The sequence below is a fragment of the Scleropages formosus genome, chromosome 18 (assembly GCF_900964775.1).
Source record: "Scleropages formosus chromosome 18, fSclFor1.1, whole genome shotgun sequence".
In the NCBI taxonomy this organism is placed as follows: Eukaryota; Metazoa; Chordata; class Actinopteri; order Osteoglossiformes; family Osteoglossidae; genus Scleropages; species Scleropages formosus.
Genome location: NC_041823.1, coordinates 4,872,444 through 4,896,517, shown reverse-complemented (window position 1 = coordinate 4,896,517; position 24,074 = coordinate 4,872,444). Strand labels below are relative to the sequence as shown.

Below are 24,074 nucleotides of genomic sequence, written 5' to 3'. Positions count from 1 at the left end.
GAGTTTATTTTAGTGATTCTTCAGAAAAAGGAGGAAGGAAGGGAGTTCAGAGGAAGTTCAACCTGCCGATGCAGTTCTATTCTGCAGTCATTGAGTCTGTCCTCTGCACCTCTATAACTGTCTGGTTCGGCTCAGCTACGAAGTCAGACATCAGAAGACTGCAGCGGATAGTTCGGACTGCCGGAAGAATCATCGGGACATCCCCCCCAGCTCTCCAAGAACTGCACTCGTCCAGAGTCAGTAAAAGGGCTAGCAAAATCATTCTAGACCCCTCACATCCAGGCCACTTCCTCTTCGAACCTTTGCCATCTGGCCGGCGCTACGGAGCGCTGAGCACCAGGACAGCCCGGCACAAGAAAAGTTTCTTTCCTCAGGCCATCTACCTCATGAACAGCTAAATCCCCCCTAGAGAGTAAACCAGTGCAATACATAACGCTATTTATATTTATATCTATTTATCACATCATATGTCTTACTCACAGTCCCTTGCATTTGTAACTAGTGACTATTTTTGTATATAATATTGGGTACTGTATATTTTTATATATTTTTTATCCCTTATTCACATACTCTTATCTTCTCATCTATCTTGTCACTGTCATTCTGTCTGTGCTGTGGAAGTTCCTGTCACCAAGACAAATTCCTTGTATGTGTTAACATACTTGGCAATAAAGCTCGTTCTGATTCTGATTCTGAAAAACGAATAACAGACGGATGGATCCAAGGCCACATAACTCGATCCACACAGGCACATCTGAGGGCAGCTAAATGCGTAGATCTTAATGCGCAGGCAGCCCCGGGGACAGCTAACTAGGGTCTTCCCTTCAAGCAGGCGGTGAGGGCAGCTAAATCTGTGTTGTCAGGACCCCGGTTTACACACAGCTTGGACACCGTGTTCAAAAGCTATTTTAACATTACGCCCCTGTTTATAACGCATGAATCAACTGTAAGTGACTTTTATTTATAAACATAAGTGCTGTGAATACAACGAAGATGTTAAACTTCGCTGTGGACATTTTGGAATTCTCCAGTTAGCTAGCTTATAAATGAATCGAGCACGTCGTCGACGATGTGACGTGTGTGGTTCGACCTTCTGCTTTATTAAATTAACTTCGCTGTTTTTACGTAATTCTTGCGTGCTCTATTAAAGATTGATTTTCATTTATCTCTTCGAAAAGTAATACCTGAACATAAATTTGCATTCATTGCTACCTGGCATATTTTCACTTTTGGAAATTCAAATGGAGTGAATGCAGAGAGAGAGAGAGAGAGAGAGAGAGAAAGAGAGAAAATACTCCTCTGTCTCTTCTTCTTTCCCAGACAGGTGAGAGATGACTAAGAAAAGGAAAAGGCAGCATGACTTCCAGAAAGTCAAACTCAAGGTGGGCAAAAAGAAGCCCAAAGCCGACAATGCGACGGACGTGAACTTCAGGACCAAAGGGATCCGGCTGCCGGAGCAGCTGAAGAAGGTGGGGACCGGCCCTTCCACCCATCGGCAGCTCAGCATCAAGGTACAGTAGAAACTGAAGAAATCTGGTTCTCTCATCGGGTCTGTTCGCTCCAGACGAGTGTAGATGCTCTCTCTGGCGACTGGAGGGACATGCACACTTTAATTCAAATGCTCTTGACACATTTGCTTAATTCCTTTACCATTATTATTACATTTATTTATTTAACTGATGCTTTTTTCCATAGTGACTTACGCGTAAGTTACGGTGTTAACCTACTTACATTTATTAACTCATTTATGCATGTGGGTAATTTTACTGGAGCAATTTATTTAAGTACCTTGCTCAAGGGTACTAGAGTTTGGCGTGAGATTCGAACCTGCGACCTTGGGTCCAAAAGGCAGTAGGTCTAACCACTACGCTTCCAGCTGCAATTTTTTTTATTACTAATTTAGTGTATTTCTTGGCTTGCCCAAAGATACTTTTGGTTTTTATTTGTTATCCTTTATTTAGCTGATGACTTTGTCCAAGGTAATTTACACTGTCAGAAGATCACATTTACAATAATTTACTGATTTATACAGTGTGGTTTTCTAACTGTATCGATTCAGGGTAAGTACTTTGGTCAAGGGCACTAGAGCTAGAGAGGGATTTGAAACCAGAACACTTCAGATTGTAGAATGGTGGGTGTCACCCACTGTTTTTCAATTTTTTTTCCCTACTAGAACAATTTGGGGTTCTTTGCTCAAGAGTTCTGTAGCAGAAGTTAGCAGGGGAGTGGGGATTGGACCAGCAAATGTCCTTAACCACAGTGCTGCCTGCTGTGTGGAGTTGTAGCTTCTTTCTGCTTTTTAAGAACATTTTCATGCATTGGTCTTGGTTTGTGTTTCAGGACCTGCTGTCCCAGCTGCACCACTACAGCGGAGGGGTGAAGCAGGGGGCACTGGCTGGGCTGCGCGAGCTCCTGAGTCAGAATCCCCACCTCCTGGAGCAGCACCTGTCCAGCGTGCTGAGTGAGGTGGCGGCCGTGTTCACGGACAAGGAGCCGGCAGTGCGCTCGGCGGCACTTCGCCTGCTGCGTTTCGTGGCACAGTGTGTGCCCGCAGAGCGTGTGGCACCCTTCTTCCCCCTGCTGAGCGCCCACCTGACATGTGCCATGACGCACATCGCGGAGGGTGTGCAGGAGGATGCGCTGCGAGTGCTGGACGTGCTGCTGGAGCACTACCCTGCCCTGTTGTCGGGGCACTCGGCCGTGCTCCTTAGAAACTTCCTGGAGCTGATATCACAGAGGCGTTTGTCGCAGGGGGGCAAGAGCTCCACGGAGCACAGGGCAGGTGATTGGGCCTTGTCCGTGAACCCAGACCGCACAGTCACAGGTCAGCAGTGGAGGCTCACTGTGCTATTAAGGTAAACAGCAGAACACGTATCTGTTGTGGCACTAGTTGGAAGAATGTTGATTATTATTTTTTGCAACTGTAACCACTTATCTGCTGTGTAAATGGGTAAACTGATGGAAGGTTCATTTTCTAATGCTGCAGGCCAGAAAGGCAGCAGGCCATGTAGTGGTTAGAGTGGTTGTTCTTTGGATCTGAAGGTCACAGGTTTGAATCCCACCTCTGGCTGTAGCGGTCTTGAGCAAGGCACTTACTCTGAACTGATACAGTGAGAATTACCTGGCAGTATAAACAAGTGAATCATTGTAAGTAGCTTCACTTTGCTGTTGCTGTGGATGTAACTAAACGTCCATGTGGGCAGCTAGTACTGTAGTGGTTAGAGCTGCTGCCTTTGGACCCAAAGGTCGCAGTTTGAATCTCACCTCCAACTGTAGTACCCTCGAGCAAGGTAAAATTGCTCCATTGAAATGACCCAGTTGTATAAATGGGTGAATAACTGTAAATAGATTAATATTATAAGTCACTTTGAAGAAGAATGTCAGATAAATTAATAAATGTAAATATTTGTATTAAAGGACTCCAGGTACCCTGTTCACTTGCAGGACTTCAAGCTGTCTGTCTACCCTCAGGTTGAGCCGCTTTCTGCAGGCTGTGGTGGAGGAGAGACCCATGGAGGACGGCGTGGTGTCGGGCCACGTCCTGGACCCAGAGGGCCGAGAGAAGGGCGTCGTCACTCCTCTGGAGCTCACCTGGGAAGAGCACACTTTCGGGAAGGGCGGCCTGCAGGTCTTTGAGCACTCTGGGGCGCAGCCCTCCACAGCTTCGTCCTTCCGCCTCAGGTACAGGTGTCTATGTTGGACACCTGAGTCACAAATGGCTGCTCTCCTCACCTCTGTTTTCCACTCTACTCTTCTCACCCTGGAAGCATCTTTCATGCTGCTTTCCTGAACTCGATCCTTGCACCTCTGCAGATGTTTCAGTGCGAAGAACTTTTCGAACCTGTGTATGTTTCACGTGAAGTTTTTAAAAAAAAAAAAAAAAAAGTTTTGCTTCAGCCTTCATTTCCTTCTGGCCTGTTTCCTGCATGTATTTTTTTATATTGCCTGTCAGTTATTGGCTGCAATACAGCAGGTAGTGCTGGTGCCTCACAGCCTCTGGGCTGTGGGTTCAAATCCAGTTCAGTGTGTGGAGTTTGTATTTTTTCCCCAGTGTTTGTGTGTTTCCTTTGGGTGCTCTGATTTCCTCCCGCAGTCCAAAAACATTTTTTGGGTAAATTGGTGACTCTAAATTGCCCTTACTGTGTCACACCCCTGTCTCATAGCCTAAGTCTCAGGACTAAGGCAACCCTGCACTGGACAGGAAGTGCCTGATAAGGAATGGATGAGAATGTTTACTTGATTCACTGTGTGTATTCCCGGTAGACCCAACACAGAGCCTGGTGGTGGCACTACAGAGGGCCTGGCCTCAGCCGAGATAGTCAGGAATTTTGCATCTACGTTGGTCCCGCTGCTGCTGGAGGTGTGGGTGGAGGCCTTAGCAAGTGAACACGGCAAAACAGAGAGCGACCACCTGCTGGCACCGGAGACTATCTCACTCCTGTACCAGGTTCTGACTATACTGCAGCTTTTACGACGACTGGCTCCACAGCAGCACCATCAGGAAGACCTGGTGGGTCACAGTACCGATGTTGTATTTTGGAGATATTACCATGGTACATATGCCATGAAAATCAGTCTCTGAATTTTGTTCCTACACATTGATTTGTGTGTGTGTGTCTGCTCTCAGGACTCCTGGTTCCGCAGCTCTTATCTCAACGACTTCAAGCACCATTTCATGAAGAACTTCCCTTACGGTTTGCTGGAGGTGGCCAGGCACAAGAAGAAGGGGGATGTTAAAAGGTACCAATGAGAGTTTAGGACTTGGAAAGATGCCCTGGGATATCTTTTACATCAGATACATAGATTTACTCTAGGTTTATAAGGTTCACCACGCGTAACCTTTCAATCACATTCACTCATTTCTTGCTGACGATGCTAATGATACTTGTTGCAGAAGTTTAGGCCCATACTGAGGATGTTTGTTGCTAAGGTTCTTGATGTTGATGATACTGACAATCCTTTTTCCAGAGGAGGATGATGATGATGATGCTTGAGGTGGCTGCTGCTAAGGATCCTAATGTTGCTCCCTGCTATCGTTGCCATGAACAGGAGCAAGCAACAGCAGGTGGCAGCGGGGAGCGCGGGTGCCATGGAGCCCCTGACGCTGAACCTTACCCTTTGCCAGGTCATGGTGTCACTGAGCTCACGGACGCGGGGCGGCCAGGACGCCGACTGGCTGGGACCCATTCGAGCCTTTGTGCGCGACTCGCTGTCCAGTGGGGCCAAGCTCAGCTCCAAGCACCTGGGTGCCTTGCTGGAGGTCGTGTGGAGGTTGGTGCTCACCTACAAGAGCAGAGGTGAGTCCTTGAGAGGAGGAACATTATTGAAATCCCTCTGTGTGTGTGTGTCTTGAAAATTATATACAAGTAGTAATTTGTAATGCACAAAGGTTTGTGTATTTGCGGATGTTCTACAGATGGTCCTAGCTGACAGTAGAGTTCGTCACAAGTCAACTTTGTTCTGAATTGCAAACCCCCCTTATGCTGTATTATATAAACCAAGTAAATATATAACATGATACAAATAAACAGTTAACATAAATGAATCCTCTGTTGTACAATAGGGCTTTGTAATTTTTTCCCTAATTTCACACATACATGTTAAAATAATTGTAAAGTAGAATGATAGAAAAACAGTATTATGCTGCCCTGTTTCATTGTCATTTCTAACTCTTGTATCCACATTCATTTTTCTGCACCTCTATTATACTCATATTTTTCTTGCTACCAATTAAATATAACGGCAATTAAATAAAAAGTTTTCTTTGCAATTCCACCCAAATTAGTTATGTAAATAAAACGCAGTCGCTGACGGACAAACAGACTCAATAAGAAATACGGTTCCCTACAACAGCGCGACTCGCTGTTAGACATTGCGACCAAACATGGGAAATCGAAATAATAAGGTTGGGACAGCTATCGTAGGTCACGTGTGTCATCAGTGGAGCGCTACCTGTCCTTTTTGAAAAGGAATGTAAATTGATTACCCTGCATTCTCGTACAGCAGGCTTTCATTAACACTTCAGCCTGCACAATGTTCTTCAACCCCCCTCCCCCTGTGTCTGTGCTCCCCCCGCAGCCGTGACGGAGGAGCTCCTCCAGGCCGTCCACGTGCAGTACCAGCAGAGGAACCTGACTCTTCCTGTCCGCATGCTGCTGCTGCGCTTCTTCAGCCGCCTCTACCTGCACGAGCACCAGGGCCAGCCACACATAGCCAGGTAGCCTTGCAAGAGCCCACCGCCCCCTCCACCTATTTCCATCTCCTCTCCTCCCCCCTCCTTCATAAGCCCCACCTCCTCTTCTCTCCCCAGCCATCATCTAAACAGCATGGTTTTCGGGTACCTCTTTCCCAGCCTCCACCGTACACCTGTCCTGGTCCCCCCACCCATGTCTCATTGCTTACCCGCTCTCCATTCTCACCCCCTGTGCGCCCCCCCCAAGGAGCAAGGTGCTGTCCCGCTGGCTGGCCGGCCTCCCGCTGCAGCTGGTGCAGCTGGGCTTGCGGAACCCCCACCTGTCGGCAGAGCTGCTGCAGATAGTGCAAGCGGCGGCTGCCTGGAAGAACAAGGACCTGCTGCAGAGCTTGCAGACCCAGGCATGCAGACTGTACGGTGAGGAGCACTAGAGCACTGCTTGCAATAGCTTCCATCCAAATGAGGCTTAATGGATATCCCAGCTCTGTAACATTGTGCCTCCAAAGCAACTTCCATCCACATGCAGTAACCGCTTGTCCAGTGGGTGAGGCGGGGGGTTGCTGTGGTCCGGTGGTTGAGAGCCTTTCATGGAAGCACAGGGTGAAAAATGTATCTGTAATTATAAAATATTTTGTAGAACAATGGAACAAATGTGCTTGAACCACATCTGAACTGCACCACTTTCAAGTGGTTTAGTGTGAATTTTGCTTCTTAAACGTGTTTTGTGTCCTCCTGTCGTCACAGGGATGACGTGACCCCTGAGGGTTTGATTTGTAAGGATCGCAGTGACGGAGGGTCAAACGCACACACACGCCATGTACACTTGGTTCATATCGTGCACCACATCTGGCAAGAAGTTTCCGGTAAAGCTGGGTTTTGTAAGGGAAATAAAAGAAGATGAGGTTAAATGAAATTTAATTCAGGAGGAATCGGGTTTCCTGTAATCCTCTGTTTCTTCCCACAATTCCTTTGTTTACCTTTTGCCAGTTAGCTGCCATCAAGGATCACTTTGTTATATTGTAAGGAGATAAAAGTCTTCACTAGGTCAGTGGGTGAAGTTGTTACGGATGCTGATGGTAACCTGAAAGGTGCCGGGTTTGCGGGACGTGCCTGCTGTTGCACCCCAGAGAATTTAAAAAATGCTCCAATAAAATGTACAACTGTAAAAATGAGCAAAAATCACTTTGCAGCTAAAGCGAAGGAAGTTTACATCAGGGGGTCATGATGTTTATGCTGTGCCTACCTAACTTTTCACATTTATATTGAAATTTGATTTTATTGCTTCGAATGATATGCTTTGATATTCTTTTGATACCCACTTTGAGTGGTTGTCCCATTGGACCAGTCCCAAAAGCAGCTGTACAGAGACGTACGGAGCGCGAGTCCAACTGGCTACACGGAGGTTTCATGGACCTTCTTCATCCTCACCTCGCGTGTCCCTCGTTTACACAACCATCCGCACATAGCAGGCGGGGGTGGGTGGGAGGCGCTGGTGATATAAGCTCAGTGGAAGGCGTGCGTTTTGCCCATCACAAGATGCCTTTTGTCTGCTGACCAGTGACATCAGCAAAGTGCGTAAGTGGGTAATTTGTCTCTATCTGCGATCATTAAAGCGGTGTGTGTGTGTGTGTGTGTGTGTGTTGGGGGGGGTGGAGACTACCCCTGGGTTGTGCGTGTCTGTCTCCAACTCCCTCTCACAGTGGCCCTTTTCTGGCCGTCTGTTGTCAGTTGCGGCAGTTCCACAGCATGGCCAGGAAGGGGAGCTCTCTGTCCACGGGAGACATGGTACCACTGTCCCTTATGGCTTCCTGGTCCACCTTGGACCGAAGAGGAGCTCAGCGGCTGGGATTCGTCTCCTTTCCTATTCTGTGTTCTAAAAGCCCAGTGATTTTTCTGTGCTTTTTCCAAACTGCAGCGCATTAACATTTTATTCATTTATGAGACACTTTTCTCCAGAGCGACATGTAAAGAACATTGCGTCCACAGCAAACAGAGTGTTGGAAACAGATGCAGGATTATCAGCCCAGCTTGTCTGTCTGTCTGGCACTATGTTGCTGCTGGTTTGCATCTCTCAAGTTCTCAGATAACATTTTCCTGCTCCTTTATTTATCTTTAAATAAATTTTGTTTTACGAAAATTCTTCTGCGTCCAGCCATTAGTTGGTAGTCAAACACACTCGGAAAGAAGAGAAACAGAAAAGATGTGCGGGATAGCCTCTGTTTGACTTGCTTCCACCGGTTGTTTGGTGGCGGTGTGTGTTGGTCAATAACAAGATGAGGAATTTTGCATATTTATGACCCCAGTGTAGCTGCTTACATAAATGTTATTGACGTAGCAAATACATGGATAGTCGTAGCAGATGGTGTTGGACTCATTTATGCGGCTGTCTGGAGATCAGGAGTGAGCTGGATCTGAAAAAATTGGTTTGAGACCCTTCTTGATGTGTGAGGGATTCAGCAGCTCTGAGGGACAAGGGAGCTCATTCCAACACATCGGGCACAAAATTGGGAACCTACAGGCTTTCGATTCTGCACCCTTGTAAGTGGGAGCACAGGTGTCCAGAGGTAGAGGAGCACAGCACTCTTGCTGGGCTGTGAGGAGTGATCAGGTGATGTAGGTATTGGGGTGCAGATCCTTCGACCGTCACGTAGACCGTAATCAGACCAGTGAAAACAAGAAGGGGAGATGTATTTAAAAGGAATAGCAGCGTTAGTTTTATTCATTAATCGCCGATCTCTGGGAGGAACACACTCGCGATGCTTTTTAATACCAGCATGAGAGCCAGTTTATAGACGGAGAAAAGACTCATTAGTTGACTGTTGAAAGGCGTTGCGGTGCGTCTCCTAAAGAGCTTTCTGAGCCCCTTTCTTATTAAATTAGCTGCATGTCTTTTATGTCCTGCCAGATGCCTTTAACGCAAAATGATTAGGGGATGAGAGCTGTGTCCTTTTTTCTGGACAGCTGAAACTAATTAACGGTCCATCGGTTCCTGCGTGGTGTGTTTCAATATTCCACTTCATTTATAACCGTGTTTTTTATACACCGCTGGGCAGTTTGCCTTTTTCTAAGGCAGTCAAGTGTGTGTGTGTTTTTTTTTTTTTAAATTTGGTTAGACTTACCTGCTGAAGTTAGGCTCTTCCAGGGTGTGTCTTCGGAGACTTGAGCGTGACAGTTAATTTAGTTGTAACTTGACTTGAAATTACCAGTTTATTTTTTAGGTGAATCGGATATAGCATGAACTCACTGGACCAGAATTGGAGCAGTTTGTTTACGTGCCCAGTTCCTTAACCGTTACGCCTCCTGCTGTCTGACTGTGTCAGTGCATGATTTGCATTGTAATGTCTCTGCAGATCCACAGGAGGGCAGCATGGTCCTGCTGCCATCGGAGTCCCAGCAGCGTCTCGTCCAGCTTGTCTACTTCCTGCCCGTATTGCCCGCGGAGGTGCTGGCCTGCCTGAGCCGCTGCTGCACCACGGGCCGCATCTCGGCCAGCCTGGCCGCCTCGCTGGTACGCCTCGTCCATCTCAGGTACAAAAATGTCCACTGTCCCCTGCCAGTGCCTGTCCCCCCCCCCCCGTGTGTCATGCTCTATACTCCTGGGATGGACTGTGGACCACCATGACCCTGACATGTACAAGTGTTCATTGGCAATGATGGATGAATAAATTCAGGTTTTTGTTTTTGCTCCACTGAAGACCTGACTGCGCACGTGTGTGTGTGAGTGTGAGATGTTCAGGAATGAGGAGCTCTCAGACGCTGTCTAGACAGTTGTTTGTTGTCTGTGATCCACTGTATCGCAGGCCTCAGATGGGGCCGCGAGGCCACGGCCTGTCTTTAGCGTTTACGACTAGGACCCGTTGTGCCCGGCTCCACAGAAGAGACAGCAGCAGGCGGAATTTGTTCGCTAATGGAATCAAGCAATTTGGGCCAACGGGGGCATAGGGGGCGCCACGACGCTGGATTACTCCTTGTTGTCCAATTTCTCCCATGAGACTCGGATGGCCAGCGAAAAAGCAGCCACTCAGGACTGTGCGGTTGGGGGGGGTGGTTTAGCATACACTCGAAGCAGCCCTGACATTTGTAGAATTTAAAGTCACTTTGTTGTGCAAAAATGAAAAACAAATTAGGGAGCAAGATCACTACATCAAACAAGTCAATGGGGAGGGAAGAGCACAGGAGGACAATATATCAGCAGAACAGGGGAGGGGAGACTAGCAAGTAAGGCTAACAGTAAAGATAATCGTACACCTCAAACACGGTACAAGGGTAAATGTGTACTATAGAACTTGAGGAGCTGTGGTCGAGAAGCTCCCAGCTCCAACTCACAAGGTGGGGTCCGTGGCTATGGGTTGAGACCTGCCCTTGTTGTATGTGTGGTGGGTGGGGCTATTGGTGGAATGGGCAGGACAGGTAATGTGGTGGGTGGGGCTTCCTGCTCTATAGGAAATACTCAAGAGGGATGGTGACACTTGGACAGTGTGTTTATAGTGCAAACGGTAACGCTGGTTTACCTGGGGGCGGAGAGGGAATAAAGCATTGATTTCGAACGACTGACTGAGCCGAGTTGCTCTTCCAGCTGGTGTGTGTGTGTCTGTGGCTGTGTTACGTGTGCATTTCCCCGGCCATACTGCCGTCATCGTCCTTTCAGTGTGGATGTGCGCTCCACCTCTTGTCTCCAGGGATGTCCCCTGTGTGACGGAACCGGCAGCGCAGAGCGTACTCACCGTGCGGCGTTTCAGGGGTTCTGGGTACTCTTACGGTATGGGCCCTTAGATCTGCTCCTGATGTGCTGTGGGGCTGAGCCGGGGCAAAGGGGAGCTCCAGACCTCCCCCCTTCTGTGCCCCTCAGACTTCAGCAAGTATTCGTCTCCTGGGGCAACAGGCAACAACCACCAGTTCTACACAGGGCCTATAGATGGCAGTATTGCTCTTTCAGTTCACCACAATTTTATTTCATATTGTAATACGTTCTTATCTTTATGTATGCTACTGTGGGCCAGGATATCCCCTGCCTCACACCCCATCCTTCTAGGATAGGCACTGGACCACTGTGACCCTGCAGTGGGACAAGTGCTTGTTGATAATGGATAAAAAAAAGTGTGTGTGTGTGTGGTGCTTTTTGACTCTGTGCTGATGCAAAGCAGGGTTATGGGATTCCTCTCTGTCCTGTTCTCCATCCAGTGGGCTTTGCATGTGTGTGCTATGTGGCTATAGGTACGGTCACAGGGGAGAGACACACACACATACACACACTGGCAGGAAGTTGGAGAGGCTGCTTCTGAACTGTGTTTGGTGGAAAGATGAAGAAAGTTAGAGGCTTTTGAAATGCATCACTGCTACATGGGGGTCATCTGTACTAAAGGGCTGAGGATGAAGGTCTTGAGTTGGAGTATTTTTTTTTAGCACTACCGCACAGGCGCACACATATGGGAGAGTGGAAGTCGGGACCAGAGTGTGCCGCAATTTAGAGACCGTGGTTGTGAAATGAAATGCGGACTTGGTGTTCTGGCCTTGAGCTATGGTGGCGTACGTGTGTGTGTGTGTGTGCGCGCGCGCGCGTGCGTATGTGCTTTCCAGGAAAGAGGGCTGGGCGGCTGCCCCATGCGCTCTGCAGCCCTGCCAGCTTGCGTATACTGCGGCTGTCTGCCACTGTGTGTGATGTCATCTCCGAACCACACGGGAGGCGGTGGAATGGGCCCCCTGGGGGCGAGGGGGTGCCCGACGACCCCCTGCAGTGACCGTGAAACAAACCCGGAAGGGCGGGGCCATCAAAGGAAGCCTTTCTCGTAGCACAAAGGCGCCTTTGGGGAGCAAACAAGCGTCTCGCAGGCTTAAGTCGGCCCGTCAGACGACGCCCTGCGCTTCGGCAAAACAATTTTAATGAACACAAAAGAATAAAGGAAGGCTCCTTTTCGAAGAACCGAGAGCCCATTCTGGGCAAGCGTCACGAGAAGCGGCACCAGGTCCTCGGCTGCTGGGCCTGGAAACCAGGTCATGTTTTCACATCCCTCCGGTTCTCCCACGCATAAGGAGAGACGCTTATTGGCTAAACGCAGTTTTATCTTTACCTGCTGTTGTGTATCTGTATGTCAGTGGTGACTGTGTCAAAGGGTCAGACAGCTGTGTCTCAACCTTGACCGCAGGGGGAAAAAAAACGTGAAGGTAGGGACTGATCCCTGGTAAAAAGAAAGTATTTGTATTATACCCGCGGGTCTGTAATGCGGGTGGGAGGATGGGGTGTTTACCTTTCACCACCCTGGGGGTCTCATGGGGACATTGGCTGGAGGTTTCCATGTCTAGGGGAACAGAGGGTACACCATCCAGTGTTGGACCACCTTGCGTTGTCCCCCACCATATGGTTTATTGTACTTCACAGTGTATTCTGATCTTTCTGGGTGTGTGTGTGTGTGTGTGTGTGTGGTGGTGGTGGTGGTGGTGGTGGTGGTGGTGGTGGGGGGCCTCAGAGTCATTGCTTCACCATTCATTGTTGAGCAAGGAAATGGGATTCCCCAAATAACACGATGTATTGCAGGCGGTGCTGTGGTTTGAGCCTAACCTTGTCGAAGGACTTGGGTTCGAATCCCACCTCCGGCTGTAGTAGGTTTGACCACGTTGCTTACCCTGCTGCAGGTCCTCTCTGTGCGGCTGGGCGGTGGACAAACAGGAAGTGGCAGTGAGCGACGTGGACTATTTCAGCTTCCTGTTCTCGACACTGACGGGTGGGTCCCCTCTGATTGACGATGGTGTTAGAGAGTAAATATAAGGTGTAAACGCAGACAGCAGCAGGTGGCGTAGTGGTTAGAGTTTGCAGGTGTGAATCCCACCTCCTCCTGCTACCGTACCCTTGATCAGGCACTTTCCCTGAACTGCTTGGGTAAATGGGTAGTAAATTACTGTAAAGAGCTTAACCATGTAAATTTCTTTAGAGAAATATGTCACACAGATGAACATGTGTAAATAAGCTAATGGGCTAAATGTCTGTTAGGCCTCAGTAAGGTCAGTCAGCAGGCAGCATAGTGATTAAGCAACTTGTATTGGCAGCTGTGTTACAGTGTATGTTTTCCCTCAACCATGTTCTTTTTGTGTGTGTGTGTGTGTGTGTGTGTGGGACCAGGTTTCTCCTCAGACGAGCTCTCCACCCTGCAGCAGGCCAGAGAGGACAGCGTGACGCCTCCTTCCCCCCTGTCCCCGCTCAGCCTGTACTCCACGCCCCTGGAGCAGTTTACCCATCACTGGGACGTCGTGGAGGTGGGTACCCCTGCGTCAGGCTGAATGGTGACTCTTAACTGCCTTTGGTCTGTGTGTGTGTGTGTGTGTGTGTGTGTGTGTGTGTGTGTGTATGTGGTTGCCTTCTGATGGTCTAGTGTCCTGTCCACACTGGGGGGTGGGAATTGAGCACCCCCTCCACCCCCTAGTGACGCACGGATCAGATCACGGAGCTCTGGGCCGCTGTCCAGTCGGTGCACGTGCCTCTTCTAGAATGACCCTGCAGAGCACGGACCGCTCATTTCAGCAGGAAGATGCGCAGCCTGGGGGGGGTCACGCACACACACAAACGCACACACCATCACAGAGCCGAACCGGTTCTTAATTAGCACGTTAATTAATTGGATGCTTCCCGGCTTAATGGCGCCTAATGAGCAGGGCCGAGCCTGTCCCTGGGCTCGGGACGCGGTCGTGTCGCAGCGAAGACCGGCTCTTTCTGGCGCTGGGACGGCCGCCCCCGGTCCTCTGCCGGAGCCCACGATTCATAGTGACAGGCCTGTTGGGGAGGGGCATGGGGGGCGTGGGGAAGGATGCAAACGGCCCGGGGCTCAGATGAGGAGGGAAGGAAGGGACGGGCGAGCGGTGCGGTCATCTCCAGACGTTACACTAAGCGAGTGAGGGAGGAAAAACACAACGAAGAAATCCGGCCAACTGACCGACGGCCCGCACCCGAGTTAGCGCTCTCGTTTGAGCGTTCAAAGCCCCTCCCCCACCCCGGTCAGCGGGTGCAGAGATAGTGACAGGAAGTGGAATTTTATCCCAAAGCGCACGTCAAGGTGTACGATTTATTTGAGGAGCGCGGGAGGCCTATTGCGACCGGGCGCCTGGTTATCAGGGCGCCTGTAGGAAGTGATAAATGGTAATGAGAGCCGGTGGAAATGATTGGGCCCTGACATTTTTACATGGAAATTAAACGCGGACAAAAACGGGCCCCGAGGGAGGGCGCGGGGGGTGGGGTCACGGAAAAGAAACGATAATGTAAAAAGAAAGATCACTAATTCTGGCGGCACAATTAAAGGCAGAGTTTTGACTTTTTCATTTTCCACGTCCAAGTCAATCAGACGGCGGCGCGCAGAAGGACGGGAGGGACGTTATTAAAGGACGGACCGCCCCTTAATGAGGCCTGGCTGTCAGTGCCGTCCGGAGCCAACAGGTGATGGAAGGGAAAGATAACGAAGGGAAGCGGAGAAGCGCGCCCTCAGCTGACAGCATGGGGGTCTTGGGCCCACCGATGATTTCAACTGTTCCTGTGTCCATAAAACGTTTAACTACAAATGTTTCTCAGCAACAGTTAACACTGTTTACAAAAAGTACTGCTCACTTACTGCGTTTGTACACTAGTGTGGGGTGGCAGGTGGTTACGGGTCGTCAAGGATTTGTAATCTGAAGATTAGGAGGGACTACAGTTACACCACTGAGACACAAAATGAAGTGCCAAACAACAAAATTTATAATAATTAATCTATCCATAATCAATAACCAGTTGTCCAGTGCAGGTGGCCAGTGGTCCAGAGTTTATCCCTAAAGCATAGGATATGGGGCACCAGGCCGCATTCTCATTAACACACTCTCTAGGACACATATATGCACGCGCACACGCACACACACACACACACACAAACTTCAGAGTCACCAGTCTACCTACATGTTTTTGAACTGTGGGAAGAAACCAGAGCATCTGGAGGAAAGCTGCCAAACGGGGAGGACATGGAAACTCCACACCGTCTGAAGTGGATTCTAAGGCATGTCTGATACCGGTTGGTAGCTGTGCGGCACCAGCGCTACCCGCTGTGCAGCCATGATGATGATGATGATAGCAGTGATTTAGAAAAACAAAGACTTCTTTTGAAGCTGCTTGTTCGCACACTTCACCAGGTGAGCATGTGCTCTTTGTTAGAACCCCCACGATAAATGGGGTAATAATCGCTGAGCTCCGAACCCCCCGGCGCTCGAGCTCGGCCACGTACACCGCCGTGAGGAAGCGGCAGCTGCCCGTCCAAGGTGCGCCCTGCCTCGTGAGACGGTTAACGCTCCGTCCGAGGAGCCGAGGCCCCCGAAGCGCCGCTACCGGGCGTCTCAACTTATTACCAATTAGGCGATAATAATTTGAGGCCCCTCTAATCGTCCCGTAATCGGGTTTCCCCTGATTAATGGCCGTCAAGGGCTAATAATAAAAGGCAAATTGAATGACGTGTGTGTGTCCTTTCATTTGTCCTGTAATCCAATCCCAAAGTAATGCCATTATTGTAATTGGGTTTCACCCTTATTACCTCACACGCGCGCACACACTTATTTATTGTTTGTGCTCATAAAATATTGCTTAAAAAAATGGAGGCAGAGGAGCGCGGGCCGTGTCTTAATTTGCTGAGTGTCAGTTTCACTTAGCACGGTGGGCTGTTAACCCTTCGAACCCCTGGACACACGAGCGCTGCACCGGTTTGGGTCCCAAAGGGGGGAGGGCCTTGTGCGCACTTTCTTTTTTGGCGGTATAACCACGGTCGGTGTTCCGGTTTGGCCTCCGTCTACATTTTGAATATAAATGGGGGGCAGCAGCTGGTAGCATAGCAACTAGAGTTACTGCCTCTACCCAAAGGCCGTAGGTTTGAATCCCACCTCCAGCTATAATATTGTTGAGCAAGGTATTCCCTCTGAAATGATACGGTAAAAATTACATAGCTGTTTAAAAGGTTAAATGAGTGTAAGCAGCTAACCGCTGTAATTAACTTTGGAGAAGAGGGCCGAATGAACTAACAAATGTGTAAATGAAGGCCATTTGACCACTTTTTAGTAATTTTGTTAGCTGTGTATTTGTAGACTAATAACCTCACTGACTGTCAAATTGTGTTGTGATTAGGCCCCACTTGAGGTTGGAGAGCCTGGCCCAAACAGACTGTTCCAGAAGAACTTCCTCATGGCTGCTGAATCTCGCGGCCATGAACCATAAAGCATAATCGGGCCCAGATACATGTCTCTCCTCACCAACAGGAAGTGTGTCACTGCCTGGAGATGGTGGGCTCGCGGTCCCAGTGCTTCGATGTGCTGCAGAACGCCATCTGTAGGAATCTGGTGGGTGTGTTTGTGTGTGTTCATGCTGGGACCTTGGGGTTCGAGTTGGCACTGGGCACGTGTTGACCGCAGCTGTGTCCCTCCATCCCTGTGTGTGTGTGTGTGTGTGTGTGTGTGTGTGTGTGTGTGCGCGTGTGCGTGCGCGCGGCTGCAGACGAGCCTGAGGGTCCTGCCAGACAGCACGGCGGCGGCGCTCCTGCGGGCTGCGTCGCGTCTCCTGGACCCCTCGTTCCTGCCCAGCGAGGCGCTGCTCCGCTTCCTGAGCGACTGCTGCCTGAGCCTCCTCACCCTGCTGCTGGGCCTGGAGCAAGAGGCTGCTGCCCAGGACAGCGCCCAAAAGAGGTGAGGGCCCGCCTGCAGGGGGCGTAATGCTTAAACGCACCACCATCAGTCAGGTCTCCTTTGAAATGACACTAACTGAAAACTTGTTTTGTAGTCATCTCAACAAAGCGATAAATGGGTAGAAACAAGTCATGAATGATGGAGTGTGGACTAAGAGCCCTCCCTGTATGTGTGTTTATGATCTGTGACTGACAGGGAGGCGGTGTGGGGCGCGTGCCTGGCGGCGCTCAGTAGCGTCCCCCGGCTGCTGCGCCTGGTGCTGCAGTGTGCGCGCGTGTCGGACCTGTGCGAGGAAGAGCTCCCCCTGCTGGCTCAGATGTTGTCGCTGATGCTGCAGCACAGTCAGCTGCGCAACCACATGCTGGCCAACGGCACACTGCTGCAGCACATCGTGCAGGACCTCACGGTATGGAGGGCGTGTGGGCACGCACGCATGCACATATACATACATCCTCCAGACTGCAGGGTCACACCATGTTCCTACTGCTCCTTAAACTATGGAATGGATTTAGGAGACATTTACATTTGTTCATTTAGCTCCGGGGTACTCAACAGACGCCCGCCAGCATTAATTCTGTGGCCTGCGTCATGCTAAAGATTAATGTAATTTTATTATAATTTGCACTTAAAATTAGTGCAAATATTAGGCAGCGTGACTTTGTTTGCGTCATTTAAATGCGGTTGATACTCCTGACACTTTGCAGTGTGTAAATTGTGTCAATTGTTAAATATTAAAATATAGGCTAATATTATCTTTATATTTTATGTTTAATGGCAGTAAAAATACCTGGTCATGAATTTAATCAGAAGTCATGTGAAAACGATGGCTACGGAAACCGCGAAAGTTAAAATAACCTGATCGGCGACATATCATCACGACGACTCATCTGTCATAAACCTTGTGAAAATGTGTGTACATATTGCACATTAACTAATGATGGCGTCAAAGAAAAGGAAGATTGACGATGAAAACAGAGTTTTCAACCCTGCGTGGCAAATGGAATTTGCCTTTGCGGAAATAGAGGTGGCAAACCAATGTGTCTCGTTTGTCAGAAAACAATTGCTGTATTAAAGCGAGCTAATCTGCAACGCCACCATGAGCAACTTTATCCCGACTTCACCGTCGCCTATCCACACGGCAGCGATCTCAGGCGTCAAAAGGTACAGACATTGCTAGCTGGGTTTCACGCCCAGCGATCCATGTTCCGTGGCATTGTTAAAAGCGCTGACGATATTACAGAGGCCTCATTCAGAATCGCTTGGAGTATTGCAAAAGAGGCCCGCTACAGAGGGAGAATTTCTCAAAAATACATTTATGGACTGTGCAGAATGCAGACTCAGATTTCCCACTAGGAATAAGGACTTCTTTTCATCAGGGCTTGTGAACTTATATTTGCTCAAGAATGTTTTGAGTTTGAACATTCTGAGTTTAATACTCTGAGAATGAATGCATTTTTTTATGCAATAATATAGCAAAACAAACTTAATTCACTTTTTTGTTCCAGATTTTTTTTTATTTTCATATTCAGTATTTTAAATAGGACAAGGCCAAGCAAGACTTGGATAAGTAATAAACTGCATTTCTAAATCAGTAAAACTGCAAATATTGTTTTAAAGTCTTATGATGCAAATTGTAATTTGTGGCCCTTTGCATTGTATGTGGTTTAAATGTGGCCCGCTTGGCCTCTGAACTTGAGTACCCCTGGTTTAGCTGCTTTTCTTCAGACTGCTGTTCAACTCAGAGGGAACAGAAGTGCATCAACAAGAGCTTTAGACAGACACAGCATTACGGACACACAGCTTATCTGCTTCCACCATGTTGCTGGTTCACATCCCTCCAGTAGCTCCTATAGGAGTAACATTTAGATATCAAATACATCAATAATCATAGTAGATCATGTTGGACTCATTTATGTAGTCGTTAGGAGAGAAGTGGATCTGAAAGAGATGGGTTTGAAACCGTTCTTGAATGTGGGAAGGATTCAGCAGATCTGAGGGACAGTGGGAGCTTTTTTCCCAGTAAATTAAGGATGAAGTATGAACACCAGAGCACTTTGACTCCACTGTGTGTGTGTAAATGGAGTGATGCTGACCCTCCCTCCATCCTGCAGCGCTATTGTGGAGGAGACAGGCGGGAGCAGTGGCTCACAGACCTGCTCTACTGCTACAGCGTGACCCTGTCCACCCACCGCGGGAACCTGGGCCTCCGAGACATCTACTGAACACAGAGTCACTGCGTCTGCCCCCCCCACAGTGCTGGGGATGACAAGACCCCACCCACTTCATGCTGTTTTTTAATATCATTTTTATTTTAGTGTTCACACCACTGTCCTCTCAGGACACATTGTCCTTTCATACATTTTCAATGGTTAAAACAATAAAACTTTTGACAAGTAAAGCATATGGTGTCACTAGGGTAAAAAAAAAAAAAAAAACTGAGGTATTTGTTCACGATTACAAAAAACGTATGAACCATTACAGCAGATAGAATTCAAAATTTTCCACCCTGTCTCTGAACGCTGACATAATAATGGTTCATGATAATAATACTTAATATCGCATAGAATCCATGGACACTACACACTAGTGCCTGGGCCGATCGAGGTAAATGTGAGATGTACCATGAATAAATACCTCTGCTGCTTTTTTTTGTGGAAGATGTCACTTAAGGTGAAGGGGGGGGACCAGCACCACTATGGCCCAGCCCAACCCCCTCGCCCCGGAGGCTGCAGGTGGGAGTGCCGTATGGCCTGGCGCTGAGAGACGACTGCGTTCCTCCCGCGTGGGGAAAAAAAAAAGGTCACATCCCACAAGAGGCGCCGTGTTCGCAGCCCCCTGCTGGAGTTCGGCCAGCTGTGCGCCGAAACGAGTTGCTTTTAGGTTCCGAGAAAACACATGTATGTGACGGGACAGAGCCGCGTGTCATATGTTAAATTATAAATCTTTTCTACGTATGTAGAAAAATGTTCAATGTTTAAACAAGTTTCATTCTTACAATGTGGAAAGAAAGCTTTGCGCGGTTGATAATCCATTGCTAAGAGATGGGAACTGGGCCTTTCCTGAGGCTGCACTGTTTGACCGCTCTTCTTACTCACTCCCTCTGCCATGGTACTGACACCTGCGGTCCCGCGCTGGACAGGTTGGAGTCCATCCTTTCGGTCAGCTCCCTCTGTACTCGGCCGTCCTCTGTCCCAGGGACACCCAGCGGTGTGGTCGCGTAGGGGAACATGTCTCAACCCCCCCTTCCTCCCAGACACGGGGCATTTAGGGTGGCTGTAGAGGAGCTCGACCGCGTCACACGACTGGAGGGTCCAGACGGCCTCAGTGTTTTGGGCGGTTCTTTGGCCCCCGGGTGGCGCTCTGGGGTCTCATGTGGTAAGAATAGTGGTGGGCCTGACCCACCGCATCCAGCAGGTGAACACACTCGACGCTGCCCACTGAAAAGGACACACACAGTCAGTGTGCTGTTTGCATCTTTGTGTGTGTGTGTGTGTGTGTGTGTGTGTGTGAGAGAGGGAGATGGTGGTAAACCTCACCCATAGTACTTCATACGGCAAACCACCATTACACTCAATGTAAGGTAGTTAGACCTGTTGTTACTGTGTTTACTGCAGTAAGAGCTCTACCATGTTTTTTGTGCTACAAGATGCTGTTGCTGTTTCATATAGTAAGAGCTGACATTACTATATTTGCCACAGTAAGCTCTGTCATTACAGTATTTACTGCAGTAAGAGTGTCATTACTGTGTTTTTTTTTCCCCAGTAAGAGCTGTGTGTGTGGGGGGGGGCTGTGGACTCACGAGGCGTGTTGGTTCTCAGGGACAGGTCCAGCAGGATCTGCGAGTGGCTGCGGGAGGTGAGCGCGGCGCTCCGGACAGGGCGCCCCCTCCTGGCCTGAGTGGGCCCTGTACAGTGGAACGACACAAGTAAAGGAGGGGTCTTGAAACGCGGTAAATCCTGCGTGTCGCTACAGTCGCAACGCCTCACTAAAGAAACTCAAATGAGGTTCGGAGATTCTTGTTCATCGTTTCCGCATTCGGAGCACAGATGATACCATAAGAGCAGGATGTTTGAAGCGTTACACCCCACCACCCCCCAGGGATGAGTCGTCCCGCATCCTGCTTCAGAGACGTCCGACTTCTCTACATGTCTTCGGCGAGCATCAGACAAGCACGGCACTGTGGTAAAATACCACGGGTTCACAAAGGTGACATTATCCGGCGGTGGTCCAGAACAGCCACACTGGACCCCGCCAGATGGGAGCAGGTGACCTGCTGCAGGTGTGAGGGTGTCTTCAGTTGGGGTGGGGATGGGGGGGACCGGGCCGGTCGACAGCTTCGGCTTCTCGGCCGTCTGACATTCGTGCCGACAGGCCTGAACTTTTCACGGCATCGGGACTGTCAGGGGGCGGGGGAGGGGAGGGGAGGAGGGGGGACGGTGGTGGCTGCCCGCCCTCGCTGTCCCCGTCAACACCTAGTCATGTTTGCTGAAGGTCAGTTGCGTCGACAAGGATCGGGGAGGAGGGGGGGAGTGCCGAAACCGGTCGCTTATCTGCTTTTATTGGAAACGTGGCCAAGTGTTTGTGGGGGGAATCGGATTCCCCCCCGAAAACGGCCTCCCTCCAAAATCAATGAATCAATCAGTTCGTCCAATTTTGTTTGACACGTCGTATCTGCTTCCCCACAGGGAGGGAAGGGGCAGCAGCAGAGCCGTGTCTCCGACCCGTCGCTCGCCGGTGAGCTTTTCGCAGGAGTCCGAGCTCCTCGGCCCCTTCGAAGGTCTTGCGCTTGTACGCTGCTAGTGACCGTGTTAACTTCACTGTTCAGGGTAGGTACCTTGCTCAAGGGTGTGGAGATATTTGAACCTGGGACCTTGTCATCATAGGGTGACGCTTCAAACAGCTGCTCTACCTGCTTTAACACTCCTATGAGACACACAGAGTGTATAACTGTATGAATAGAGGTAAAGTGTGTGGACTCCTGTGTCTTGCATTCCAATCTGCTCCCTGTTCCTGGTACAGATACTGACCCTGCCCCCCCGTATCAGAGCGGTTAACGATCCGCTTCACGCCCCTCGCTATGATCGCACGGCTTTAAGGCTCATTGTGTCCCGCGTTCCACACTGCTGGGGTACAGCTACAGTCTCCCTTGGTGACGCACGACATCACTGTCGCGATGAGGCTGGACTCACCGTAGATGTTCTGGAGAACCGTGTTTCTCTTGCCGGCAGCCTTTGAGAGCGGAACTCGATGCTCAGCCAGGGGCGGGGCATTCTTCTGGGAGGGAAAGAGCCCTGCAGGGCGGTCCCACAGCAGCTGGACAAGGAGGGAAGTGGTGGTGTCGGCCGACCCCTCCCCCTGCTCCATCCCGGAGAGCGCCCCCTTCAGCCTGCGCCACATGTGGACCCTGAGGGAACGGGATGGAGGATGTGATTGGAGTCCAGGGGGTTATTCCTCACCCATGCCCCCCACCCTCCCGCCCTGCCCCGCCCCGCCCCGCCCCCATCTGAACTGGCCAGACTCCTGTGCGACCAGGACCAGGTGGAGAGCCAAGGAGACCGTTAACCGCTTCTTGCAGCCATGAACTTTTGCCCCCCTTGTTAAAGAACTTGACCTGTCTCCAGCCTACAGCCACTGCCCCCCCATCATACTCCCACCATTCCTGCTCTCGGTGGGTGTGAGGGCATGAGGCCAGACCACAGAGGTGTGCTGAGTGGGCAGGCTGCGTGGGAGAATACTCACTATACGCACATGTGGCCGACACCTGGTCCGCAACACACTAACCTCTTACATCATAGGCTGAGTGTGTGTGTCTGGGCGTGTGCGCACACAAAATTAGACATACTGTGTCTGTTTGTCTTTGGTGCCACTTGTGTGCAGAAGGCCCAAGTCCCAGCAATAAACTTCCTTATGAACTGCTGATCATGGTACTAAACATGGTACTGGCAGGGTGTGTGTGACAAGCCCACCTCCTCCAGGCCCTCTGGATGGTCCGGGCCGCCTGGTTCTTCCTCTGAAATGACTCCCTCTCCAGCACCTGTGGCCTGATGACCTGAGGCTCGTGCTCCATGCTGCTGCTGGGTCCCGGGGAGGAGCCCGTGGGGGTCAGGTGTGTGATGCAGGGGGTGGGGTTAACACAGTGGGCAGAGCGAGGGGCCTTCCCCCGTGATGGTTGTACGGGGCCATGGGTGGCCTGCGGCGTTCCTCGGGGGCACGGCACCTGAGCGCTACCTGGTCTGCTGGATCCCGCAGGAGATGGTCGTGCACCGTCAGGCCCCTTCACACCCGGCCCGGTGGTCTTTCGATGATTGGGACCCCGGGGGCTCTCCCCAAGGGGCGCCGAAGGCTTTGACTCAGGGCTGGTTACTGTGGCAGGAGGTGTGGCCACACTGGACTGGTTATCGCACTGCTCGCTCTTAGAGACCCTGCTCCTCCGCTCTGACACAGACACACACACATGATGAGACAAAGACATCTCAGTGAGCACCTTCTCTCAAACACACACACACACACACACACATACACACACACACACAAGAATTTACATGCGTCTGCCTCCGGGACACAGACACCGGGAGCACTACGCGTGCTTATCAGAGCTCTGCCGCCAGGTCCGAACCCGGGGCAAAGTGTTGAAGAGAATGAGCTGAACGATATGCAAATGAGGCAGAGTGTGCAGAGAGAGGTGGGGTCGAGGAAACACTCTGCTGGAGCCTCAGCCGGGGACCCCTCCAGCATGAAAGAGAGATAAGGGCGAAGCCAGGCTGCCCCAGGAGCGCTGGTGTTCATACCCCTGCTCCGCCGCCGCTCCCCCGGTCTCCCCTTGGAGGTGCGGCTCTGGACCCGTTCGGCTCGGGATGCTTTGCTGGAAATAGGACCCCCGGGGCCCCCACCCTGCACCCGTCCCTCGGGCTCCGACACGGACAGCGCCGCGATGCCCTGTTGCGCCCTGATCGCTGACCCCTGTAGCTCTGCCTCCCGCTTCCGCTGCTGCTCCTCCTCCCGTTTCCTGATGGGGATGCATAGTCATGGTTACGCTACAAACACACTCAGGGGTGTTCACTGAATTATACCACCTGACACACACATCAGCCTGAGACATTGGACACACTCGATTATGAAAACCAAACATGTATGAGAGATGGAGATGGAAGTGGGGGGAGGGGAGACTGAGGAGGGGGTGGGGCCTCTGAGGGGGTGGGAACCTGGG

At 50.3% G+C, this 24,074-nt stretch overlaps 2 protein-coding genes and 1 long non-coding RNA gene across 7 annotated transcripts in view; 2 read left to right on the top strand and 1 right to left on the bottom strand.

Annotated features, from left to right (window-relative positions):
* The first annotated feature begins 828 nt into the window (after positions 1-828).
* On the top strand, positions 829-19,159 carry tex10 (testis expressed 10). Its single transcript, XM_029259834.1, has 16 exons — positions 829-946; positions 1,321-1,511; positions 2,341-2,855; positions 3,472-3,681; positions 4,264-4,510; positions 4,628-4,740; positions 5,050-5,297; positions 6,079-6,217; positions 6,441-6,610; positions 9,544-9,721; positions 12,824-12,912; positions 13,308-13,441; positions 16,445-16,525; positions 16,680-16,867; positions 17,063-17,273; positions 18,979-19,159. Exons 2-16 carry the CDS (start codon positions 1,332-1,334, stop codon positions 19,087-19,089), a joined length of 2,814 nt encoding a protein of 937 aa, XP_029115667.1. The 5' UTR covers positions 829-946; positions 1,321-1,331; the 3' UTR covers positions 19,090-19,159.
* Positions 19,160-19,284: 125 nt separating this feature from the next.
* The window catches only part of invs (inversin), a 29,947-nt gene continuing 25,157 nt past the window's right edge, over positions 19,285-24,074 (bottom strand). For 4 of the 5 annotated variants that reach the window (XM_029259831.1, XM_029259830.1, XM_018762974.2 and 1 more), the window contains exons 15-19: positions 23,656-23,873; positions 22,834-23,302; positions 22,057-22,271; positions 20,667-20,771; positions 19,285-20,304 (exon numbers count right to left, since the gene is read on the bottom strand). In XM_029259831.1, the coding sequence (XP_029115664.1) occupies positions 20,189-20,304; positions 20,667-20,771; positions 22,057-22,271; positions 22,834-23,302; positions 23,656-23,873 (1,123 nt within the window). In that variant the 3' untranslated portion in view covers positions 19,285-20,188. Of the gene's footprint in view, positions 20,305-20,666; positions 20,772-21,895; positions 22,272-22,833; positions 23,303-23,655; positions 23,874-24,074 lie in introns of those variants that run through there. The other variant, XM_029259833.1, reaches the window with a different exon arrangement.
* LOC108940672 (uncharacterized) lies at positions 20,791-21,963 on the top strand. The gene is made up of 3 exons (XR_001966579.1): positions 20,791-21,146; positions 21,553-21,693; positions 21,887-21,963. It is a non-coding gene; the product is annotated as an uncharacterized LOC108940672 (long non-coding RNA).

What these genes read in the sequence shown, in the direction of transcription:
- tex10 (XM_029259834.1), top strand. Translation starts at nt 1,332, where the DNA reads ATGACTAAGAAAAGGAAAAGGCAGCATGACTTCCAGAAAGTCAAACTC. An exon ending in AGCACCATCAGGAAGACCTG is followed by an intron (nt 4,511 to 4,627) that starts GTGGGTCACAGT and finishes GTCTGCTCTCAG; the next exon opens with GACTCCTGGTTCCGCAGCTC. An exon ending in ATCACTGGGACGTCGTGGAG is followed by an intron (nt 13,442 to 16,444) that starts GTGGGTACCCCT and finishes CCTCACCAACAG; the next exon opens with GAAGTGTGTCACTGCCTGGA.